Source organism: Callithrix jacchus, chromosome 16 (genome assembly GCF_049354715.1).
Source record: "Callithrix jacchus isolate 240 chromosome 16, calJac240_pri, whole genome shotgun sequence".
In the NCBI taxonomy this organism is placed as follows: domain Eukaryota; kingdom Metazoa; phylum Chordata; class Mammalia; order Primates; family Cebidae; genus Callithrix; species Callithrix jacchus.
Window position 1 is genome coordinate 15,088,180 of NC_133517.1, and position 21,216 is coordinate 15,109,395.

General features: G+C 37.8%; 1 protein-coding gene across 3 annotated transcripts in view; it reads right to left on the reverse strand.

Annotated features, from left to right (window-relative positions):
• Window positions 1–21,216, reverse strand: part of TOX (thymocyte selection associated high mobility group box) — a 309,742-nt gene that overhangs the window by 34,047 nt on the left and 254,479 nt on the right. For all 3 annotated transcript variants that reach the window (XM_008982689.5, XM_002758935.6, XM_035277514.3), the window contains one exon: window positions 13,961–14,242. In XM_008982689.5, coding sequence (XP_008980937.1) covers window positions 13,961–14,242 — 282 coding nt within the window. The remainder of the gene's footprint in view (window positions 1–13,960; window positions 14,243–21,216) is intronic.

Below are 21,216 nucleotides of genomic sequence, written 5' to 3' on the forward strand. Positions count from 1 at the left end.
ACAGAGTTTCGCTCTTGTTACCCAGGCTGGAGTGCAATGGCATGATCTCGGCTCACCGCAACCTCCGCCTCCTGGGTTCAGGCAATTCTCCTGCCTCAGCCTCCCGAGTAGCTGGGATTACAGGCACGCGCCACCATGCCCAGCTAATTTTTTGTATTTTTAGTAGAGACGGGGTTTCACCATGTTGACCAGGATGGTCTCGATCTCTTGATCTCGTGATCCACCCGCCTCGGCCTCCCAAAGTGCTGGCATTACAGGCTTGAGCCACACCGCACCCGGCTCTACACTATTAAATATAGAGAAAGCCTGACTAGCTGAGCTGCTGCTCTCTTTTGGTGGGGTGGGGGTCGGAGGTGGAGTGCGTGTGGGGAGGGGAGGGGAAATTTTGAGGCTTTTTTTTTTTTTTTTACAAAGTTTGTGATCAACTGCTCACTATAATTGAAGTGTTCCCTTGTCAATATTTATTCCTTTGTGTGACATGATAGACTCCCTAGATGTAGCTGATGGTTTTTATCTTATAAATATTACCTAACTTTACATAAACTATATCATAATAAAGTATTTTTGCATCAACCTTAAAAAATAACCCCTTAACATTCTTAACTTTTTCTCTTACACTGTAACTGTAACAGCAGATTTTTCTCTTGTAGTAACACTATTGGATGAACAATCTAACTTTTCTTCTAAGGAAGTTATCCTTGTCTTTCTAATTATGACTTTAAAACCATGGGGGCAGCACGTCCAATAAATAAAATCAAATGGGGTTTGACTTTGCCCCTAGGTCTATGGAATGCTGCCAGGAAACCCAGCGATGCTCATGGATTCAAGAACGGCATGATCTACACCCTAGGTCAGTGCTGTTCAGTGGAACTTTCTGCAATGATGAAAAAGTTCTATGATTTGCACTCTTCTATATGGCAGCCACTAAACCATATGAAGCTAGTGAGCACTTGAAATCTGGCTAGAGTTAATCAGGAGCTAAATTTTTAACTTTGTTCAAATTTAAATAGCTACATATGACTAAAGGCTACCATAATGGAGTGTGCACCTCCAGAAACTAGATTCTAGAGAGTTCTAGAACAGTTTTTTGCTCAATTTTAAAGTAGATTCTGTTTTCTCCCATGTTCCTCAAGTGTGGATATTTTGATAATTTTAATTGTTATTCTGATACAATTGGGAAAAAACACACAGAACATATTTAAGATGGCTGCATTTGAATATTATTTTCATTACTAACTAGATGTGATTGATGTCAATTCATCCACCTCAAAAATAAAGCATTTTTGATATGATTTCTTTCCAGCTCTAAAATTATATAAGTCGACATGAATACAAAATAGGTCTGCATCTGAAGGATTCAATTTCCACATGCCTTGTCTACTAACGAAGTCCCAAGGCAGCTTCTGCACCCTCGCCTTCTACTGTGGTGGATGTAGCGCCTTCTCTCTACAGATACAATGTAATGTATACGTCATTTAGATAAATTGTTAGATGGGGTATTTCTGTAAAATAACTGTCACTATTGGAGAGGAAGCATGAAGTACAGAGAGATTTGTGGATATGACTTCAGAGGACCTCACTTCATGCTCTCTTTTTGCTATTTTTAGCTGTTGTCTTTGTTGAATTAACTTCCCCAGGCTCTGCTTCCTCTAGTGGAAACCAGGTATGGTACCATTTTATCCATATGACTAACATGGTATAAGTTTATATATGTGTAGAACTTTAAAAGGGTATTCAAATATCAATTATGACATGATAGAAACTTTCAAAATAATTCATTGAATGAGTGGAGGGAAAGTACTTTAATATTAATATACGATACCTTATAATCAGTATGAAAGATATACCCAAACACCAAAAAGAGATAAGAAAAAGATAAGTGATTTCTTTGCCTTTGTCTTTATTGAGAAGCCTATTAAAAAAGTTATCACTCTGAAACTGTCGACTGAAGCAGATCAAAGAACCCCATGGGAACAGGATGCTGTGAGCCAAGTTGACAAGCTAATGTAGATGAACACTAGATGATAGCTTCCCTGAGATGATCAGAGAGGTGATCTTGTGAAGTCACTGGCCACCGGGTACATCTGTCAGAGGACTAGCATGTCTGGTGCTTGATACTGGACAAACTGGCAAAATAATGCTATATTAAAACACAGAGGCATTTACAGGACCTGGAATGGTGCTTCTCAAACATGGCTGCACATTAGAGTCACCTGGTCAGCTTTTAATACCCTAATGCTCAGGTCTTACTCTACACGGATTAAAGCCGACACCTAGGGGTGGGAGACTGGCCTCAGTCACACCCTCTGAACTCTTCTCTTCCAACTGGCATTTGGATATTTTAAGAGACAAAATGAACAAGCAAAATTTTTCTGTGCCCCAAGGCTACCCGTGGCCATATTTTTCTCCTTTTCTCCAAGAGATTGGCTGTGTTGGCCTGGTGGAGCCTCTGCAACCTACTTCAGTGTGCTTTCCTCTCACTTAGCTCTCAATAAGATCTCCACTGGCCACACCGCTGAATCCAGTGGATGCTTGAGTCTCCCCCTTACCTGATTCTCACTGTGAGGGCCCTCTCTCTCACTGCTTCCCTAACACCACCCTCTGAGTTTTACTCCTACCTCGCTGGCTCTGATGTTTCCAGAATCATTTTTAGGGTCATCCTTTTCCACCTGGCCATTAATTCGTAGCGTTCCTGATTTGTTTTGCAGTAAACTCTCTTCTCTTGTGAGTGTACTTGTAATCTCACATGTAAGCAGGGTTTCCATTACTATTTGGGGGTGGATGGTTGTCAAGTTCATGTTCCCTTGAATTTTGCACTCACAGAAACAACTGTTATTTGACATCTCTATTTGCAAGTCTCAAAGATATTTCAAACTCAAGTCAAGCTTATTTAGTTCTGCATATCTTCATTCATAGCATGTATCAAACTTGTAATTGCACAATAATGTATGTGGCTGTTAGATATACTCCTTCCCAAGCATAAGGACTATGAAGGCAGGGGTTGGGCCTGGTTTTGCTCACTAGCACATATCATGGTCCCTGATATGTAGTAAGTACTTAAGGTTTGTTATAGTAGCAATAAAAATAATAATGAAAAGTGAGAATATTTTGTAACCATGGCCATTCTTATATTTATAATCATACAATATTTATTCAAAAGGAGAATAAAGGAGTCAAAAAGGTCCACAATGAAGAGTATTAAAGATAGAATGGTCTAGGGTATAGATTTTTAGTTATAAGATGAATGAGTTCTGGGGATCTAACAAACAGCACAGTCACTGTAGTTAATACTGTGTTGTATACTTGAAAATTGCTAACAGAATAGATCTTAAGCATTCTCATTTAAAAAAAGTGACTATGTGAGGTGACAAGTTAATCAGCTTATTGTGGTAATCATTTCATAATGTACATGTATATCAAAACATCATGTTGTACACTTTAAATATATACAATTTTATTTGTCATTTGTACCTCAATAAAGCTAAAGAAAGAGAAATCCTGATATTTCATCAAAGATTGATAGAAATCAGGAACAAAGTACAGAAATAAATGAATACGTATCCATATGGCATACCACCTAGACTCATTTTAAATTTTAATTAAAAAATTAATGATCTGACACATTGAAATCTCCATGATTACAGATTATATCAGTCTTTCTGGAAAATAATCAAATGTCAGTCATAGAGATAAATTTCCTATCATGCAATTTAAATGCTCTCATTAAAAGATTTCCCCACATTATTTAAATCATTTTTGTGATGGTTAATTTTAGGTGTCAAGTTGATTGGATTAAGGAATTCCGAAAAACTGGTAAAATATTACTTCTGGGTGTGTCTGTGAGGGTGTTTCCCAAGGAGACTAGGGTGAGTCAGTGGACGGGGTGGGGAAGATAAACCCTCAATGTGGCCAGGTACCCTTCAGTAGGCTGAGGTCCTGGATAGAACAAAAAAGGCAGAACAAAGACAACACTTTCTCTCTCTCTCTCTCTTTGTCATACATGTGCTCTTTGTCCTTCTGCTTTCTACCAGGGCCTCTTGAGCCTCTAAAACTGTAAGAAATATATCTCTGTTGTTTGTAAATTACCCACTCCTAGGTATTCTGTTACAGTGGCACAAAAGGGACTAAGACAATTTCCCTCCTGTATTGTCCAAAATTGTGTTTGAACCACTGATCATCATGCTTACTCTCTTTTTAAGTTGGTATTTGGACAGTATGGTACAGGCTCTATATCTCCTGGATGTGTGATTCCCTGATGTAACAGAAAAAAGGACAGTCATCCTCTTGCATTTGACAATAGGGCCTCACTTTTAGGGAAGTACTAAAGAAGCAGGAGAACTTGTTACTGCCAATGAGAGGCTTAATCATATGAAAACCAGCAGTTATCACTTTGAGGCAATGGAGAGCAACCCTACAGAAAACCTAAGTAAGTTCATACAGCCAATCCATTTTGTTAGTTGCCTGGAGGCTTTACCTATTTCCTGGTCTTTCCTAGAGGGCTGGCAGAATGCAGTGTTGCTCAAAGTTTTGTTTAATAGAAGCAAGTATTTCATGACTTTTGCCTCCACATTTTCAAGGCTCAGGAGACATCATTTATGCATTATGGAGTGTAACTCTGGGGCTTCCATTGTATATTTGATTGAGTACCTGAGAGGCACTAGACTGTAAAGCTATGGTTTTGCCCCTATTAAAGCAGACTTACCAGCCAGTCTTATGAGATTACATCATCTTTGTCTTTGCTGTGCCTAAAAGCAAGAGGATATTGATCTGCTTTCGGTCAACATCACACTATGCCTTCCCTTTAAATACTCTTATTAACCTTGGTTTGAATTTTCTGCCATGCAAGAAAACTGGCATCTGAGAAGACCAATCTAAAGGATGCACATAAAATATTCATTACTCAAGATTCACTGCCTTTCCTTCAATAACTAAACTAGATCACCAAAGGCAGATTCTTGGATCATAATGTTCTGACCATGTATGGAACTGCCCTCATAGAACTGAACTGTGATCTAAGACAAAGCCCTGACTTCCACTGAAGATTTATATAAGGGGGAAAAACTATGTATAAAAGATCTGTATTTCTTATGAGATAAAACATATTCTGGAGGGAACTATTTATTATGTTGCTCAATGTTCTTGCATAAAGGACTGTTAGATATTCACAATGTCTTTGCTCTTTTGGATGCAATAACAGAACCGAAATCCTTGCTGTGGTTTGATCTCTCATTTACTCAAGTGCTTGGGCTGTGCCCTATGAGGTAAAAGGCTGTTTGTCTTATGAATACTGGGCATTGCCCCCTGATCTGTGGGGAGCTCGTTTTTTTGCTTTTCGCTTTTCTTGTGTGGAAAGGATGCAGAAATGAGCTGCCATTTTAGATTCTCTGTAATGAACTGGGAATTTGTAAGGCCTACTTTTGGAAGTAGCTTCATCACATATGTGAAAAACACATGATCACCGCTTGTGTCCAAAGCCTCCTTGAAGACAGAAAGGCTGCTGTAATTTGGATCCATTTTCATGCCAGAAATGGATGCAATTTGAAAGATATCTGGCTCTTATGACCACATACTGTTTGGAATAAACACAATCATGATTAAATATGACTGTGGTAGAAAAATTAGCTAAATGGATTTATAATCTGTCCCTGGACCTTAATTTTGGGTATTGTCTGGATCCTGACTTCTTGCATAGATGGATGGAAGCATATAATTTTAAATCCTAACTTTCTGAGAGGCCTTTACTTTTAAAGTCTAGAGTAGCACTGTCTCATAAAATTTTCTAGAATGACAGATATGCTCTTTGCCCAATCCAAAAGGGTAGCCGCTAACCACATATGGCTATAGGCCACTTGTAATATAGCTAGTACCACTGAGGAACTGAATTTCCAAATTTAATTTTAATTTGTTAAATTTAAATGGAAGCAGTCACACGTGACTAGCAATTACTGGATGAGACAGCACAGTATTTTGTGTTGGACATTGCTCTAGGGTACATATGGTATTTGTACAGTTACCAGGGTTCTAAGGCTGGAGAGTTAAATTTTATTCCATTGTAATTTTTAGAATATCAAAGAAACCATATAATGCAAAAATGTGAATTCCTTCCAATAACAAGCACATTGAAAGTAAGGAGCAGGTCCCATTAATCTTCACATCTTTCACAGCATCGGTACAGTATTTTACATGCAATGGATCATTATACATTTCTGCTCTGGCATTCTATAACACTGGGCAAAGGCTCAGAATTATGAGGCAAAGAAAATCTGAAACACACAAAAACTTGTATGCAAGTCATAGCAACTAAAACATGGCTGAGCTGAGGCCCTACAGGTCTCCCTGATTACCCACACACCAATTTCACCATCAGTTAAAACATGAATGAATACATAAGTGCACAAATACCTAAATAAATATTATTCATAAATATTACACATAAGCTTTACACAGATACATGTGCTTCATGTAACTTACTCGTAAGACATAGATTTATTTCTCAAATCCCTAAAGGTGCCCTAAGGCTTCTGGTAATTCACCTCCCGTCATGCCTTATTGGTTAATTATAGAGATGTATTTAACTTATTTATCACAAGAAAACAATAATCTTTACTTTAAAAAAGTATGTGCTAACCGTGTTGCTTAGATAATAGCACTTCTTAAGAAGCCAGAGCACAGGAGTTAAGACTATCAAGGAAAGAGAATCACTGATATTGAAATGTCCCTGGAGAAGTTAGAAACATCTATAAGCATATTTAAAATAAACTGCCGCGGTCCCAAAGCCTTTAATGGAGCTGGGAGAGCGTTTAATGCACACTATCTTGCAGTAATCGCTGTAGTTTAAAATAGATTTTAATCAAGCACCATCTGCATAATAGGCTGAACAAACAACATAGAACTCCACTTATAACTCTTATCATATAAAGTAAATATTATAAACTCCTCTCCATAGAAACAAGGCATGTAACAGCACTTTTTGTGATGTTTCAGTGAGTGAAAATTTTGCTACTTAAATTCATTCTCCTTTTTCTAAACTATGCCATCTAAAATCCCCTTATGAGACTAAATTCAAATAAGCATGGAAAGTAAGTCATCTAGTTACTGTGAAATCAGCAAGGCTGTAATACTTCTTTCATTTTACAATTGGGTTTATTATTATCATTAATAATGATACGTTCTATGACTCAAAGCATCAATTATAGAGAAATGCATATGAAGTGCTATACTTTTGAAATGATTCACACATGTGGGGCATTCTATCAGTGTCAAAGTTTATAAAGCAATTTTATTTTTAAGGATCCTTGATACTGGCAAACATAGCTGAGTGTTACTTTTGAATGCATGTAGCCAAGGCGCTCAGTGGCCTTATGTGAAATAGGAAGCTTGGGCTAATGTCCAGAAAAATCACTTTAAAGTGAGAAAAAAGGCTGGTTGTTATTTTATACACCTACTGGTTAAGCGTATCAATTTTATGGGATCCACTTGATCTTTTCTAAGTTTGCTGTTGTAGGGAAATACGTTCACTTCATATTCTTTTGGAATGAGGGCTTCTATAGCCTTACAAAGAACACAAGCTGTCGAGGTGGGGTCCTGCTGAATAAAACGCCAGGCGGCTATGTTAAGTTTCATTTTGTTTTTATTCCATGAATTAATTAAGTATGCTCACTCATCTAGGGGATGTCTATATCCTGGGATAATTAATTACTTGAACAAATCTTAGGAAAGATGATTTGGAAGCAGGTACTAACTGGCCGTTTGACCAAATTTTATCATTTTCTCCTTAATTAGTTTATTAGACTCAGCCTTAACAAATAGGATACTTTTCTAAAAAAATGAATAAGGGGCATACATTATTTTAATTGCTGTGGTCTAATGAATTTCTTAAAAGTATCATACATAGGCCGGGCGCAGTGGCTCAAGCCTGTAATCCCAGCACTTTGGGAGGCCGAGGCGGGTGGATCATGAGGTCAAGAGATCGAGACCATCCTGGTCAACGTGGTGAAACCCCGTCTCTACTAAAAATACAAAAAATTAGCTGGGTGTGGTGGCGTGTGCCTGTAATCCCAGCTACTCTGGAGGCTGAGGCAGGAGAATTGCTTGAACCCAGGAGGCGGAGGTTGCGGTGAGCCGAGGTTGCGCCATTGCACTCCAGCCTGGGTAACAAAAGCGAAAACTCCGTCTCAAAAAAAAAAAAAAAAGTATCATACATATTATATAAAGTGAATGGTTACAATATAAGTACAGTTCAATAATGAAAATACCAGAATTCCAAGTCCCAGTGTTAAGTATTCTGTCCCACTGCTACTTAGATAAAGTGACGTGACATTTGGTTCTAACACTGTTTGATTTCACTTAATATTTGTAGAAACCTGTCTGTTTCTCATTTCTACTTTATTCCAGGAGTCTACTTGTCTTCAGAACAGTGGTAAATAAAAACTCCTACTCTAAGGCTTATTTAATTGCTGCTCTAGTGATACATCCTATTTGCTTTGAGAATAAAACCTTCTGCTTCTGTCTAGTGTGGTAGAGTATATGCATTGATGAACTAGAAAATTAGTAACAAACTTAAAGGCAAAAACTAGTCAACTCAGAGAAGTATGCAGAGTATTAAAGGCAGCTTTCATATTGAAGATATTGTTGAACCTGGTGTGAATTTGAGTTAGAGTGCGATAGACAGAAGACAAACTCCATGCCTTACCAAAAGGCAAATGTTTCATAGGAGTGATCCTGTTAAAATCAAGATGTAAAAGAATTAGACTGTCAGTGAGTGCAAGGATGAATAACATTCCCTTGTATGTGACCTCCCAGAACATGCAAGAATAACTGCTCTGGAACCTTGATACAAATGACGAGTAGAACAAAATCTCATGTTCATTCACCAAAAAAAGCCAGCATTTGCAAGATGCGTAGCCTGAACCTACACCATGTGGGTGGTCTGGAAAATTCAGGCTAAGTGTGGTTCTTGATTATAATGGTGCAAAATATGTGGCAGAAACAAATATAAATCATCCCTGGAGAAATCCACTTTTTTTTTTGAGATGGAGTCTTGCTCTGTCACCCAGACTGGAATGCAGTGGTGCCATCTTGGCTTATTACAACCTCTGCCTCCCAGGTTCAAGCAATTCTCCTGCCTCAGCCTCCCAAGTAGCAGGGACTACAGGCACATGCCGCCATGCCTGGTTCGTTTTTTGTATTTAGGAGAGATGAGATTTCACCGTGTTGCCCAGCCTGGTTGCAATCTCCTGAGCTCAGGCAATCTGCCTGCCTAGGCCTCCCAAAAGTGCTGGGATTACAGGTGTGAACCACCGTGCCCGGCCAGAGAAACCTACTTTTAAACAAGCTCTAAAATAATTCTTACAAAGAGCCAATGAATACTAGGTCTCATTTCAAAAGTACAAAAAGCAAAACGAAACAAGCTATTAAAAGCAACATATTCAGACTCCAAAATACTTCATCTGTTGAAATTACTGTAAGAGGGTATAAAAAATATGTTTAACCTGCTTAAAGGAGTAAGAGAGACTAAATACATGGGTAAAGAGCAAGCAACTAAAAAAAGAAGTCCAAACTGATTTGAAAAGGAACCAAATAAAACTATAAATATAAAATATTTGAGATAAAAATTTCAATAGATCATTTCAGATTAGGTATAGCTGAAAGGAGAATTATGAATTGGAAAATAAGTTAGTCAGAATGTAATACAGAGGGGCAAGGAAGTAGAAAATGTGAAAAAGAGTCATGGAAGGTAGGAGGAGAAAGTCTAACATTCATCTCCTCAGAATAACAGCATGAGATGGGAGCAAGAATGAAGTAGAGGCAGTATGTGAAAAAAACAAGTAATTTCCTCAAAATACTGAGTGACAGAAATGATGACAATCAGAATGATTGCAAAGAAACTCACACATATCACCATGAAGCTGCAGGACAGCAAAGACAAGAGATCTCAAAAGCAGTCAGAGCGTAAAGGCAGGTTATTTTCAAAGGAAAGACAGTTGGGCAGTAAATTCTCAAAGGCAATAGTGGAAACATGGATTTGGTGGAATAACATAATAACTTCAAAATGCTGAAAGAAAATAACTGTCAATCTACAACTCTATACCCAGAAAACATGTTTTTTAAGGTAAGCATGTTCCCTGCAGATCCTCATGAAAGAACATTTTTAAAGCATAACGCAAAAGATGTCAGGTGAAAGAAATATATATATGAATAAATCCAAAGGAAAAATAACTTCATAAAATAATTAAAATAGTGTTTCATGAAGTTTATTCAGTTACAGAATTCAATTAAACTATAATTAGAACGAGCAATAACAGCTCCCAATATAAATTGAACAGAAGTTGTATGGAGTTAAAGTAATCCAAGAAAAAAGGTAAAGATGTTTGTAAATTTTAGACTTTTACACATTTGTATTTCAGGAAAAGCTACTGGAAGAAGAGAAAGAACATAAAATCTCCAATCTCAAAATAGGAGATAATGGAATGAGAAAAATAAGAGTAATCTCAAAGATGAAAAAAAGAAACAAAATATTTGTGGCATAAACAGAAATCAACATACTTAGAAAAATAAACCTACTTTCATATTAATGTAAATGTAGTAAAGGTTTCATTTTAAAGTAAAAGCTCATTTAACTACATGACATTTATAAGAGACAGTCGGATAAAACATAAGGATATTTTCTTTTTTTTTTTGAGACGGCGTTTCGCTGTTGTTACCCAGACTGGAGTGCAATGGCGCTATCTCGGCTCACCGCAACCTCCGCCTCCTGGGTTCAAGCAATTCTCCTGCCTCAGCCTCCTGAGTTGCTGGGACTACATGCACGCACCACCATGCCCAGCTAATTTTTGTATTTTTTTTTTTTTTTAGTAGAGATGGGGTTTCACCGTTTTGACCAGGATGGTCTCGATCTCTTGACCTCGTGATCCACCCGCCTCAGACTCCCAAAGTGCTGGGATTATAGGCATGAGCCACTGCACCCGGCTCATGAGGATATTTTCAACAGAAAGCAGAAAATAAAAGGATAGAAAAATATATAATGTGATTCTTAACCCATAATTTTCTTCAAGAGAAAACTGTGCCAAAAATATACTTGTAATGCCACATATTTTAAGTGTCTTAAAGTATCTCTTATATTACAAATGCAGGATTACAGGCTTAGAACCACAAGCTGCCTAAGTTTCTATTTCTTTGATGCTTTACTGTGTCTCATTTATGACTTAAAGCTGTCAACACAGTTTCCTAGCAATCAAAATTATGGGTAGTGTTTATAAGGTGATAATTTATTTTACTGATGTATTTACAATGTTCCTTTCCATCAAAACAGACTTATTTCATTTAATTATTCAATTAGATAAGCTGGAATCAATATGTAATTGCTTAAAGACAGCACAAAGTGTTAAGAGAAAAGCTTTAGAAGCTGCTTTTTTCTGGTGTGGGAACTAAATATTCTTTGTTAGTTCACTTGTTAGAAATGATTTAAACGATCTTTTTGACTTAATGCCATTTCACTTTTAACTGAAGCTGTTGTGCTACAACATTTCACATAAATCCTACTCACATATTAAGAAAAAATTTTCTTTTAATTCTTAACTGTAATAAAGAATGCTTTCACATTTTCATCAGAGGATTTTTCTAGCTTAAATAAATATAATATCACTTAAATGAGTAGGAGGATTTGAATTGGAGACCAGGTGAAGAGCAGTGTATAGAGTCAGAATGAAGGATGACTTCTCTTGAGATGGAACATACACTTAAACTTAACATGACTTTGTGGGAATGTTTGTGTAGACAAAAATGTCATTTTAATGTGTGCAGTCTTAGAAATCAGTCCCTAAACTTTCACACATCAATAATTCAAGAATCTATCACTATAGAATATAAACTTTACTATGCAATGCTTACACAGTCCACTAATGAAGAATTATAAATTATTCTGAGATGTGGGTATTGAGTGATTGGATAGGATACCCACTGGCAAAGTTTCATATCAGTATAGAAACATGTACATTCATGCTTCAGCAAAATTATAAAATATGGACCTACCAGGTTAATAGCAAATGGCAGAACCCATGAATGTTAACTCTATTAATTTCAGAATTCTGCATACTCTTCTACTCAGACAAGTGGAACACTATGAAAAATGTTATTGTAATTAGGAATAATCCTGTATACAATTGACTGTCAAAGGAGGCTACTAATTTTGCATTTAATTTCCTGAAATATCAGGAATGAATACCGATAAAAGACACAATTTAGATATACAAGTTGATATTTACTATGAGCAGAACATTAATTTTTTCCCCCTTCCAATATAGTACATGTCATCTGTATTTAGCAAATTGACTTGAATTATCCATGCATAATCAACATCTAAATCACTGACCACAAACGAATTATTGGTGTTCACTTTTGGGACCAGGTAGCCATTGGCTGTTAGGTATAATCTAACAGCAAATGAATACCTGGGGCCAGTGGAATAATCTACATTTTCTCAAGAAAATTATTGCCCTGGAAATGGTCAGCTAAAGGCAAGGCTTTCAGCATCCCAGTCAATTATTTATGAATATCAGTTAGTTTCCTCCTGCCTTTTTACCTAACTCATGAGAGACTGACTCGCTGACAGCAGGGAGAGATGGTGAGGAATGGAGGGATGGTCTTGGGCAGTGTTATGTCGTGTAGCTGCTCTAAAATGTACTTGGGATTTGTTTCAGTCAGGTATGGTAAGACAGAAGACATAGAAATGATGGTTATGAAGAAAAAGTTTCCACTCATAGATCCCTGGAAAGAGGAGGCACACAGGGCCACACAGGGATGTACCCAAGTTAGTCAAGAGTCAGAAAGAGGGAGAAGACAGAACATGTGTGGAGCCTTTACTCGGGATTTTGTGGGCAGGAATGGGCAAGGTAGGTAGGCATGCTGAGTAAGTCTAGGACTGGATAGTTTGAAGAACTTTGCTGGGCTCTGGGCTATAAGGTGTGATCCCTGGTTGTCTGACACTTGGCCCAGGAGTAGAGCAGAGAGAATACTGGTTTGGTATGTGAGAGTTTTTAAAGGAGATGTTTGGGTTGCAGCTGTGAATTGTTGGCTTGTATATAGAACAGGCGCTAGCAGGAGTGTCATTTGCAATCTCTAAAAATTAGCGAGCCCTGAAAGGAGCCGTCTTTCCAGGATTAAGGCTCCAAATGCCAGAACATCAAGAATATAAAAAACGGGAAAATATAGTCAATGCAGCAATCTTATCTTTGTCATCATGCTAAATAAATCGACGAATCACTATTTATCTGGACTTAAAAAAATGCGTGGAGTTACTAGAAACTTAACCATGTATTTCAGGATTGCACAGTGCTGCTTTTGGTAGCATGTTTATAGTTTAATTTTCCAAAAACAAAATTCTCACAATGGTGACAAGAAAACAAGGTGGCTGACACAAAACCCATCTTTCTATTCAGATAACTTAAAAGAGTGGCTCTGCTGGTGACAGACACACAAAGAACAACCACGTTGGCAAGGAGTTAAGAAAAGATACACAATGAATCACCCAGGAAAGGAGTGGTCTAATATCCTTGGCACTGACTTTTCTCATCCTTTACATGAAATGGTTGGGTCAGGAGGCCACAAAGGTTTCATCTAACATCATCATCATACATCTCATCTCCTCTCTCCTCTTCTCTCTCTCTCTCTCTCTCTCTCTCTGTCTCTTGCTCTCTCTCTCTCTCAAACACACACACACACACACACACACACACACACACACACACACACACACGACCTTCATTGTACCCCAGGATACTGCCTTCTTGAAATGGTACATTGACAATACAGGCCCGACATTTTGTAACCTCATGCTTCATTAACAAAGCATGTGTCTCCCATCAATGTTTCTCATTTGGATGCTATAAACTTGTACCCAGCACAGGTTAAAGAAGGTGCCTAAGAATATGCTTCCATAGGTCCTAAATTAACTTATTCATACCTTAGAGGTATCATCGCCTTCATCCTCATGCACTGAGCTGGATGGTGAAGGAGTTGCAGACTTGCTTCCAGGTGGAGATGGTGAGTTGTGGGGAACATTGCTTCCTCCCATATTCAAACCAAGTTGAGCACTTAGCTGTGACTGGTTAATGGTAGTCAGCTGGCTGTGTGGCATAATTCCTGGCTGCTGCCTGATGTCTGCAGGCTGGCCCCTTGGTCTCATGGCTGCCATCTGAGGATGGGAACTATACTGAGTTCCTTCTGCGTTTCGTATATCTTGCATCTACAATAAATAAATAAACAGGAAAGGAGTCATTTTCACAAATATGTTTCTGGCAAAAGAGTAATAATGATTTTGATTTTCAGATGTTCTGCTGAGTTACATACACATTTATTTCATCTGGGGTAAAATAATCCTAAAATTTTATATCACCCTAAAGGATACCATAAGACTACCAAAAGAATGGAATCTGAAAATCCAGTCAGCATCATACTTCACTACTCAAGGTGTGATTAATTATATTTACAGTCTTTCTACACTAGTGAAATATAGAAATATAGTATCTATATATGTATTTGTATGTTACATCATGATCATAATATATATAATGTAAATTTCAAGATGTTGATGCTCAGTGTCTGTCAAAATTATTCAATCATTCGTAATTACAACATTCACAGCAATTCATTAAATCCTGTTTATTTTATCTTGATCGTTTAAGAAGGCTTTAGGAGTTAGTAAGTGTACTCTTGTACTCAGTGTAAACCTTTACAGGGTATTACTAGCCAAAACGATCTAACTACAAGATTGAAAACACTGATAGGCTGGTATTAACCAATTGATTAACTGACCATTGAAATGACTTGACTGCACAGTCAGACTTGAAAGTAAAGCTCTGAAATTGCAAGGTCACCATATTAATCCATTATGCTATCTGAGTCACTGGTTTTTAGCCTTAATGAGACTCACTCTTGTAATTCAAGCAATGAATTTTGTCTCGGCAAGGATTAGCATTAAAAGCATTGGAGGATGAAGTTCTCAAGGTATCTAGAGGTCAAATGTGTTGTATAAGAGGAGTAGGGCGAATTTCACTTTACAATTCTCTGGCATTTTCAAACTTCAAATAATGGGGAATATTTCATGGTTCTTGTAGGAGTAGCTCAGGTTTTTCATCCTGAGGAGTGGTGGGGAATTCAGGCGGGTAGAGGGCACACAAAACAAGAGAGAAAAATAGCAAACCGTGGGAAAAAAAGATACATGGTTAAAGTTACATGTTGGAAGTGAAAAAATAATGTTATCATATTCTGTTTCATTAGAACAGAAAATCCCACATAGTATCAGATGTTTAGCAACGACCTGCTGGCAAATGTTACTGTGACATGAAAATATTGTGAAGGCAAAGTAAGTAATCTAGTCATATAGCCTTGTTTTTGTTTTTATGGTAATAAAATCATTTTCTACCATTTTCTCTCTAGTCATTTTACCAGTCTAGTTAGATTCGCTTAAGACTAAAATTGAGGCCGGGCGCAGTGGCTCAAGCCTGTAATCCCAGCACTTTGGGAGGCCGAGGCAGGTGGATCACGAGGTCGAGAGATTGAGACCAACCAGGTCAACATAGTGAAAGCCCGTCTCTACTAAAAATACAAAAAATTAGCTGGGCATGGTGGCGCGTGCCTGTAATCCCAGCTACTCAGGAGGCTGAGGCAGGAGAATTGCCTGAACCCAGGAGGTTCTTGCTGTGAGCCAAGATCGCACCATTGCACTCCAGCCTGGGTAACAAGAGCGAAACTCCGTCTCAAAGAAAAAAAAGACTAAAATTGAGGCTGTCCAGAGTCCCCACGTGTGCTCTATGTTCTTCTCTGGAACAGGTTTACTGCCTTCACCATGAGGTCTCATATTAATCAAGTTCACTTCTTTAGCTCTTTTGCAACTTTGGTTACTGCTGACTCTTCAGGCAGAGTTCAAGGTGTCCTAGATCTCTGGCTGACCTCGTAATTTGTACCTGCCTTTTCTAAGTCCAAACCAACATTTTTTCCATTATCCAAACTGTATTCCTCCAATCCTTCAAAAGTAGCTCAGTATTCTCCTTTTTGTGAAATCCGTTGTAAAGCAGCTGTTACTATTCAGTGGTACATGCAAGAGCTGCAGAGGCTCTTAGTGACACTGTCAGTCCATGGAAGAGGAAAATCGGGAGGGGGTGATGGTACAAGCTTGTTGAATGTTTGTGGAATAAGTATATAAATTATTATGAATGAATAAATGAAGGAGTAAAGCCAAAAGGGTTTAAATGACTTGACCAAAACCAAAGACTTGGAGCTAAAATCTACCTCTCCTAATTCTGGTCTTTGATACCACTGGATTAAGCAGCTGATTTAACATTTTACATATTCCATAAAGACGGTTACCATTAATTAAAGATAACTGAAAATGCATTTTCAAGTGTTGTCTACCCAAATCAACAATGTTTTTATCTAGCCCATTCATGTTGCCTTCAGTCACATTTACTAAAATGGTTGTTGCCTCTTCTTAGATGCACATGTCACTTCTACAGTCTGATCTTCTTTATGAAATAGTACTAGCTTTCACAGATATCCTTAAAGTTGTGCCAAGGACAGAGGGTACCATGACAATTAGGACTGGCTTTTGAAAATACAAAGAGACAGTGTATACTAAATTTCTTTTCAGGCCTACTCTCAAATGTCCTCAAGTCCTATATTCCTTTAGATCCTTAGCATGCGAAACAGCTCCCATTATGGGCACAGAGTAACGGATGCGCATAAGTGGACACTATCTTACAAGGGGCAGCCTTCTTTCCCAACCTTGCAGCAAATAAAGCACTGATGTGCATGTTCCAACTTACTATGTTTTATGGTCTTGTAAATGAAAAGAATTTACTAGCAAAGTCATACTTTAACTAAAAGGTCTTTCCAAAAGCATGTAACTAATTGATACCTTTATTTCTTCCTCACATAAATCCCAAGTTACAAAACACGTACAATCTGTAACATATCTGTTTTGAGCCCATTTCTTCTCATCCTTTCAGAAATCTTGTGGCTTTAATATATCAGAGAGGACAGTTTCTAAATTAATTTTAATATAGAGTTCCAGATTTATGACTACAACTAAAAGTGTTCCAAAAGCTTGAAGCAATCTTCACTTTATAGCACCTTCTCTCCTCCACTGTCTTGCCATCTTCTAAGTAGAATTCTCTTTTTTCATCCCAGTTCATAATAACTTAACATGTTATTCTGAGTCATATTTCTCCCACCCAGATAAAATTTGCCATGGATTTATTAATGGGAAATGTTCTAAACTAAAATGTCCAATTGTGACCCACATTCCAAGCCTAATTCTGAAACTGCATGAGAGACATTACCACTTGGACATCATTCTTGCTAGGAATCTGAACAAAGTTTTCTTTCTCAAAGCTATGTTTTTTTCTATCTGGTCAGTATCTGTTAATGACACCTTCATCCTCCTTGTCACCTCTATTCAACATGTTGCAGTCATTTTTTACTCTTTCCTTTTCTACCGAACTCTTGTGAGTTCTATTGGTTCTACTCTAAAACATCAATTATTTCCAACTGCCCTTCCACCCATTTCCACACCCATTCCTCTATCCAGGCCTTCATTACCTTTTCACTTGCAATAGCTGCTTAACTAGAGTTAGTCTCTTTACATCTCCCCCAAAGAATGGTGCAAAATTAATCTTCATGAGCCATAAGTTCAAAAATTCTCCAATGACATCTGTCCCCCAAATTAAATCCAAACTCTTCAGCATGACATGAAACCTTCCAGATGAAACTTATACTCTATAACCATCCTTCATGTACTCTATTGTTCAGTCAAACCCAATTAATTGCTCTTTTTTGCCTAAATCTCTCTCCCTTAATCATGTGTGTCTTTGTTTACACTGCTCTGTCATTATTCCATTACCATTTTCTGAGAATTTGCTGTCCAAAGTTTTTAAAAAGAGGGAAAAAGCCCCATACTTTGCTCAGTGATTTGTGGTTCACCCATACTTTTACTTATTGAGCCATACAACTTCAAGCCCACTGAGAAGTTAAATGATCTCAGTCTTTCTATCAACAAAGACTGAAATACAAATGAAATATGCTTTTTTTACATACTTATGCTTTTCCCACAATTCCATGATGCCTTTACCATCTTCATATATCCAAACCCTAAATATACTTTAAAGTCAAGTTCAAAAATCAGCTTATTATCTACAAAGCTCCAAGAACCTTCTTATTCTGAACTGCAAAAGCATTTTGTTTATACTTTTTTATGAGACACCACTTTAAAATTTACTTCTCTAATGTGTGTATACCTTCCAGATAGTAATCTGCTTGATTAGTTCATGACTAATGCATTTTTCAATCTCTCTTGAGATATCTTTTAGTTAAATGCTATTCTAAGTATTCAAAAAATATTTGCTGTGTCAGCATGTAACTGAAGCAATAAATTCATCAGTATAAACTGACTTTAACCAATTTGATGATTTTTCTTTTTTTCCTGGGAACTTCTTAGTCACAAGATGAAAGATTTGATTAATGTCTGTTTCCCTTTGTGGCAGAAACCTCAAGTTACCCTCTGACACTCATTTTCCTTTTGTGCTGAGGAATGGGCCCCTCTAGCTGGCTCAAGGAGGACATCTGTAGCTTCCTTTGCAGCTATGCATGGCCCTGTGATCATGAAAGGTACGTGGAAGCATTGCGTGGTGCTTCCAAGAAGTCTCCTTAAAGGGAGGGGCTCACCTTCCTTTGTATTTTTTTCTAGTTTCTGCTGGCAAAAATATGGAGATGATGGTGAGAGCTAGGGAAAATGTCATAGACCAAGACATAGCACCATAAGGAGGTTGAAGGCACAAGAAAGGAGTCTGAGGGTATGATTATTCTGGAGCCTGGACAACCTCCTTACAGTGGGAGTGAAAGGGAAGTAAATGTCTGTTTTGCAGAATCACTGCCATTGGGGTTTCCTGTTACAGGCTGCCCAACATAATCCTAACTGATACGCCCTAATAGATTATCAACTTAAAAAAACTGGGAAATAATTTATTTTGTTCACCATTATAGTGCTAGTATCTAGAACAGATCTTGGCACGTAGTAGAAACTCTGTACATTTCTTGAGTTACACTGAATAGACGTTTAGACCTGGTGCAATTAGGGTTGACAATGCTGGCTTCACAGAAATTGTTGTTATAAATCCTTGATGTTTTGGGAACTTCATTTGCTAAATTTTAGGGCTTAAATGTCTCAAAGGTAATTTCTCATGTGTGTGTTTCTCATTTTGTTTATTTTCAAGCCTAATGAACTTCATGTTTTCTTGGCAAAATGTCCTGCATGTCATTAGCATTTTACTGTTGAGTGGTTCTTAATATTTATCTCACCATTTGCAATATTTCCTCCATTTGTAAATGAGTCCTTGGTTTCACTTTTTTGGGAGCCTGATCTGTTTCCTAAAAATTTACATTGCTATTGATGACCAATGTCAACTAAAATAATAAAGGAGTATTATAATGACGAAGAGGAGATTTTAATTTTTCCAATTAATGCAAAGCAAAAGTTCCATTAAAATCAATTAGGAAGCCAAAGCAGAAATCAGGTATTGCCCCTCATGACAAGTTTTGATGCTAAGGCCATGTTCCTTTCTCCCCTTGCCTCATTACCTAGAGCTGAAGAGTGCCACGCTGAGGACAGAGCTCAAGGAGGAAACATGAGGCACAATATTCACTACATATTTTAGCAGATGTCTTCATTATTATTCCTTGGATTTCATAGTTCCTTCTTTTTCTTTGAGATGGAGTCCTGCTCTGTCACCCAGGCTGGAGTGCAATGGCGCAATCTTGGTTTACTGCAGCCTCTGCCTCCTGAGTTCAAGTGATTCTTCTGCCTCAGCTTTCCAAGTAGCTGGGATTACAGGCACCTGCCACCACACCCAGCTATTCTTTTTATTTTTAGTAGAGACGGGGTTTCACCATGTTGGTCAGGCTGATCTTGAACTCCTGACATTAAATGATCCACCTGCTTGGCCTCCCAAAGTGCTGGAATTACAGGTGTGAGCCACCATGCTCAGCCTCTTGAATTTTCCTTGAACAGGGAAAGAAAAAAAAAAAACCCTGTTGTTCGTCTCAGGTTATTATTTTAAAGAAATGAGTAAGATTTTTGTGTAACTGGAATATGAAAAAAAATCCTTGGAATAACATTAGTCATGTTAGTGATGAAATGGTGTTAAAATCGCATACTTGAATGGCACTAGAATGACGGAGGGAGGGTCTGCCTTTCAGTGTTTAAAACTGCGTGCTTCACAATCCTTCCAGAGTCTGTATTCCTTCTTCAAATATCTGCATCCTTCCCTGTCCAATACGCCATCCTTGAAAGCTATTATTATCTCTGCCTCTAGCAGACAATCTATATCAAAACAGTTGTACACATAAAACTGCACCACCGCCTCGGCTGGCTCTGCTCTGATCCAGCTGTTAGAGTGAATAGCAGTTGGTGCACAGAGCGCTGGAACATGGGTAGCCCTGAGGCCTTATTTGCTAATGTGGCTCACCAGCTGCTGCTTTCTGTGGTCTTTGCAGGCAAGGCCTGGAAGGCTGCCAGTTATAGGAGGAGTAGGAGAACGTGAGGAATCTCTGAAGCCCGTCCATTTACCCTTGTCTGTCAGCATTTGACACCCTGAGCTGTGGAGTGCTTTCCCTAGGGCAATGAGGCGACCCTGCAGGCTTTAGCTGTGATAAGTGCTTACTCTCCGTCCCTTTTATATACACTATCAAACACACACCGTTCTCAGCACCTAAAGAAAAACTTCTGAGTCTTGCTTTTGGTTGTCCATGCAGGCTTGCATGATTAATTAGGGCAGGAAGGCAAAGCGGTTTCATTTTTCTTAGGAATAATGCACTCTAAGAGTCTATGAGAAGAATGTAAATGTTGATATTATTTAAGTCCCCAATTTGATTACATATTTTTGCCAGAGATTCAATTAATACGTAAATGTATACACCAGAACAAATGTGTGGGGAAATTTAATAATCAAAATTTATTTATTATTTTCCTAAATGCATTTCCAAGAGAGAGCTTAATTATTTGTTGTTCAAACACATTAAATAAATCGTTTTTACGTGACCTTCTTGTGATGTATTTATTATTTAGAAACGTGGAAATAAACTTTATCTTAAGATTTTTGCTATTAGACTTCAATTAGTGGCACTGAACACCAATAATTAACATCAAAAGAAGAAAAATTTGGAAAA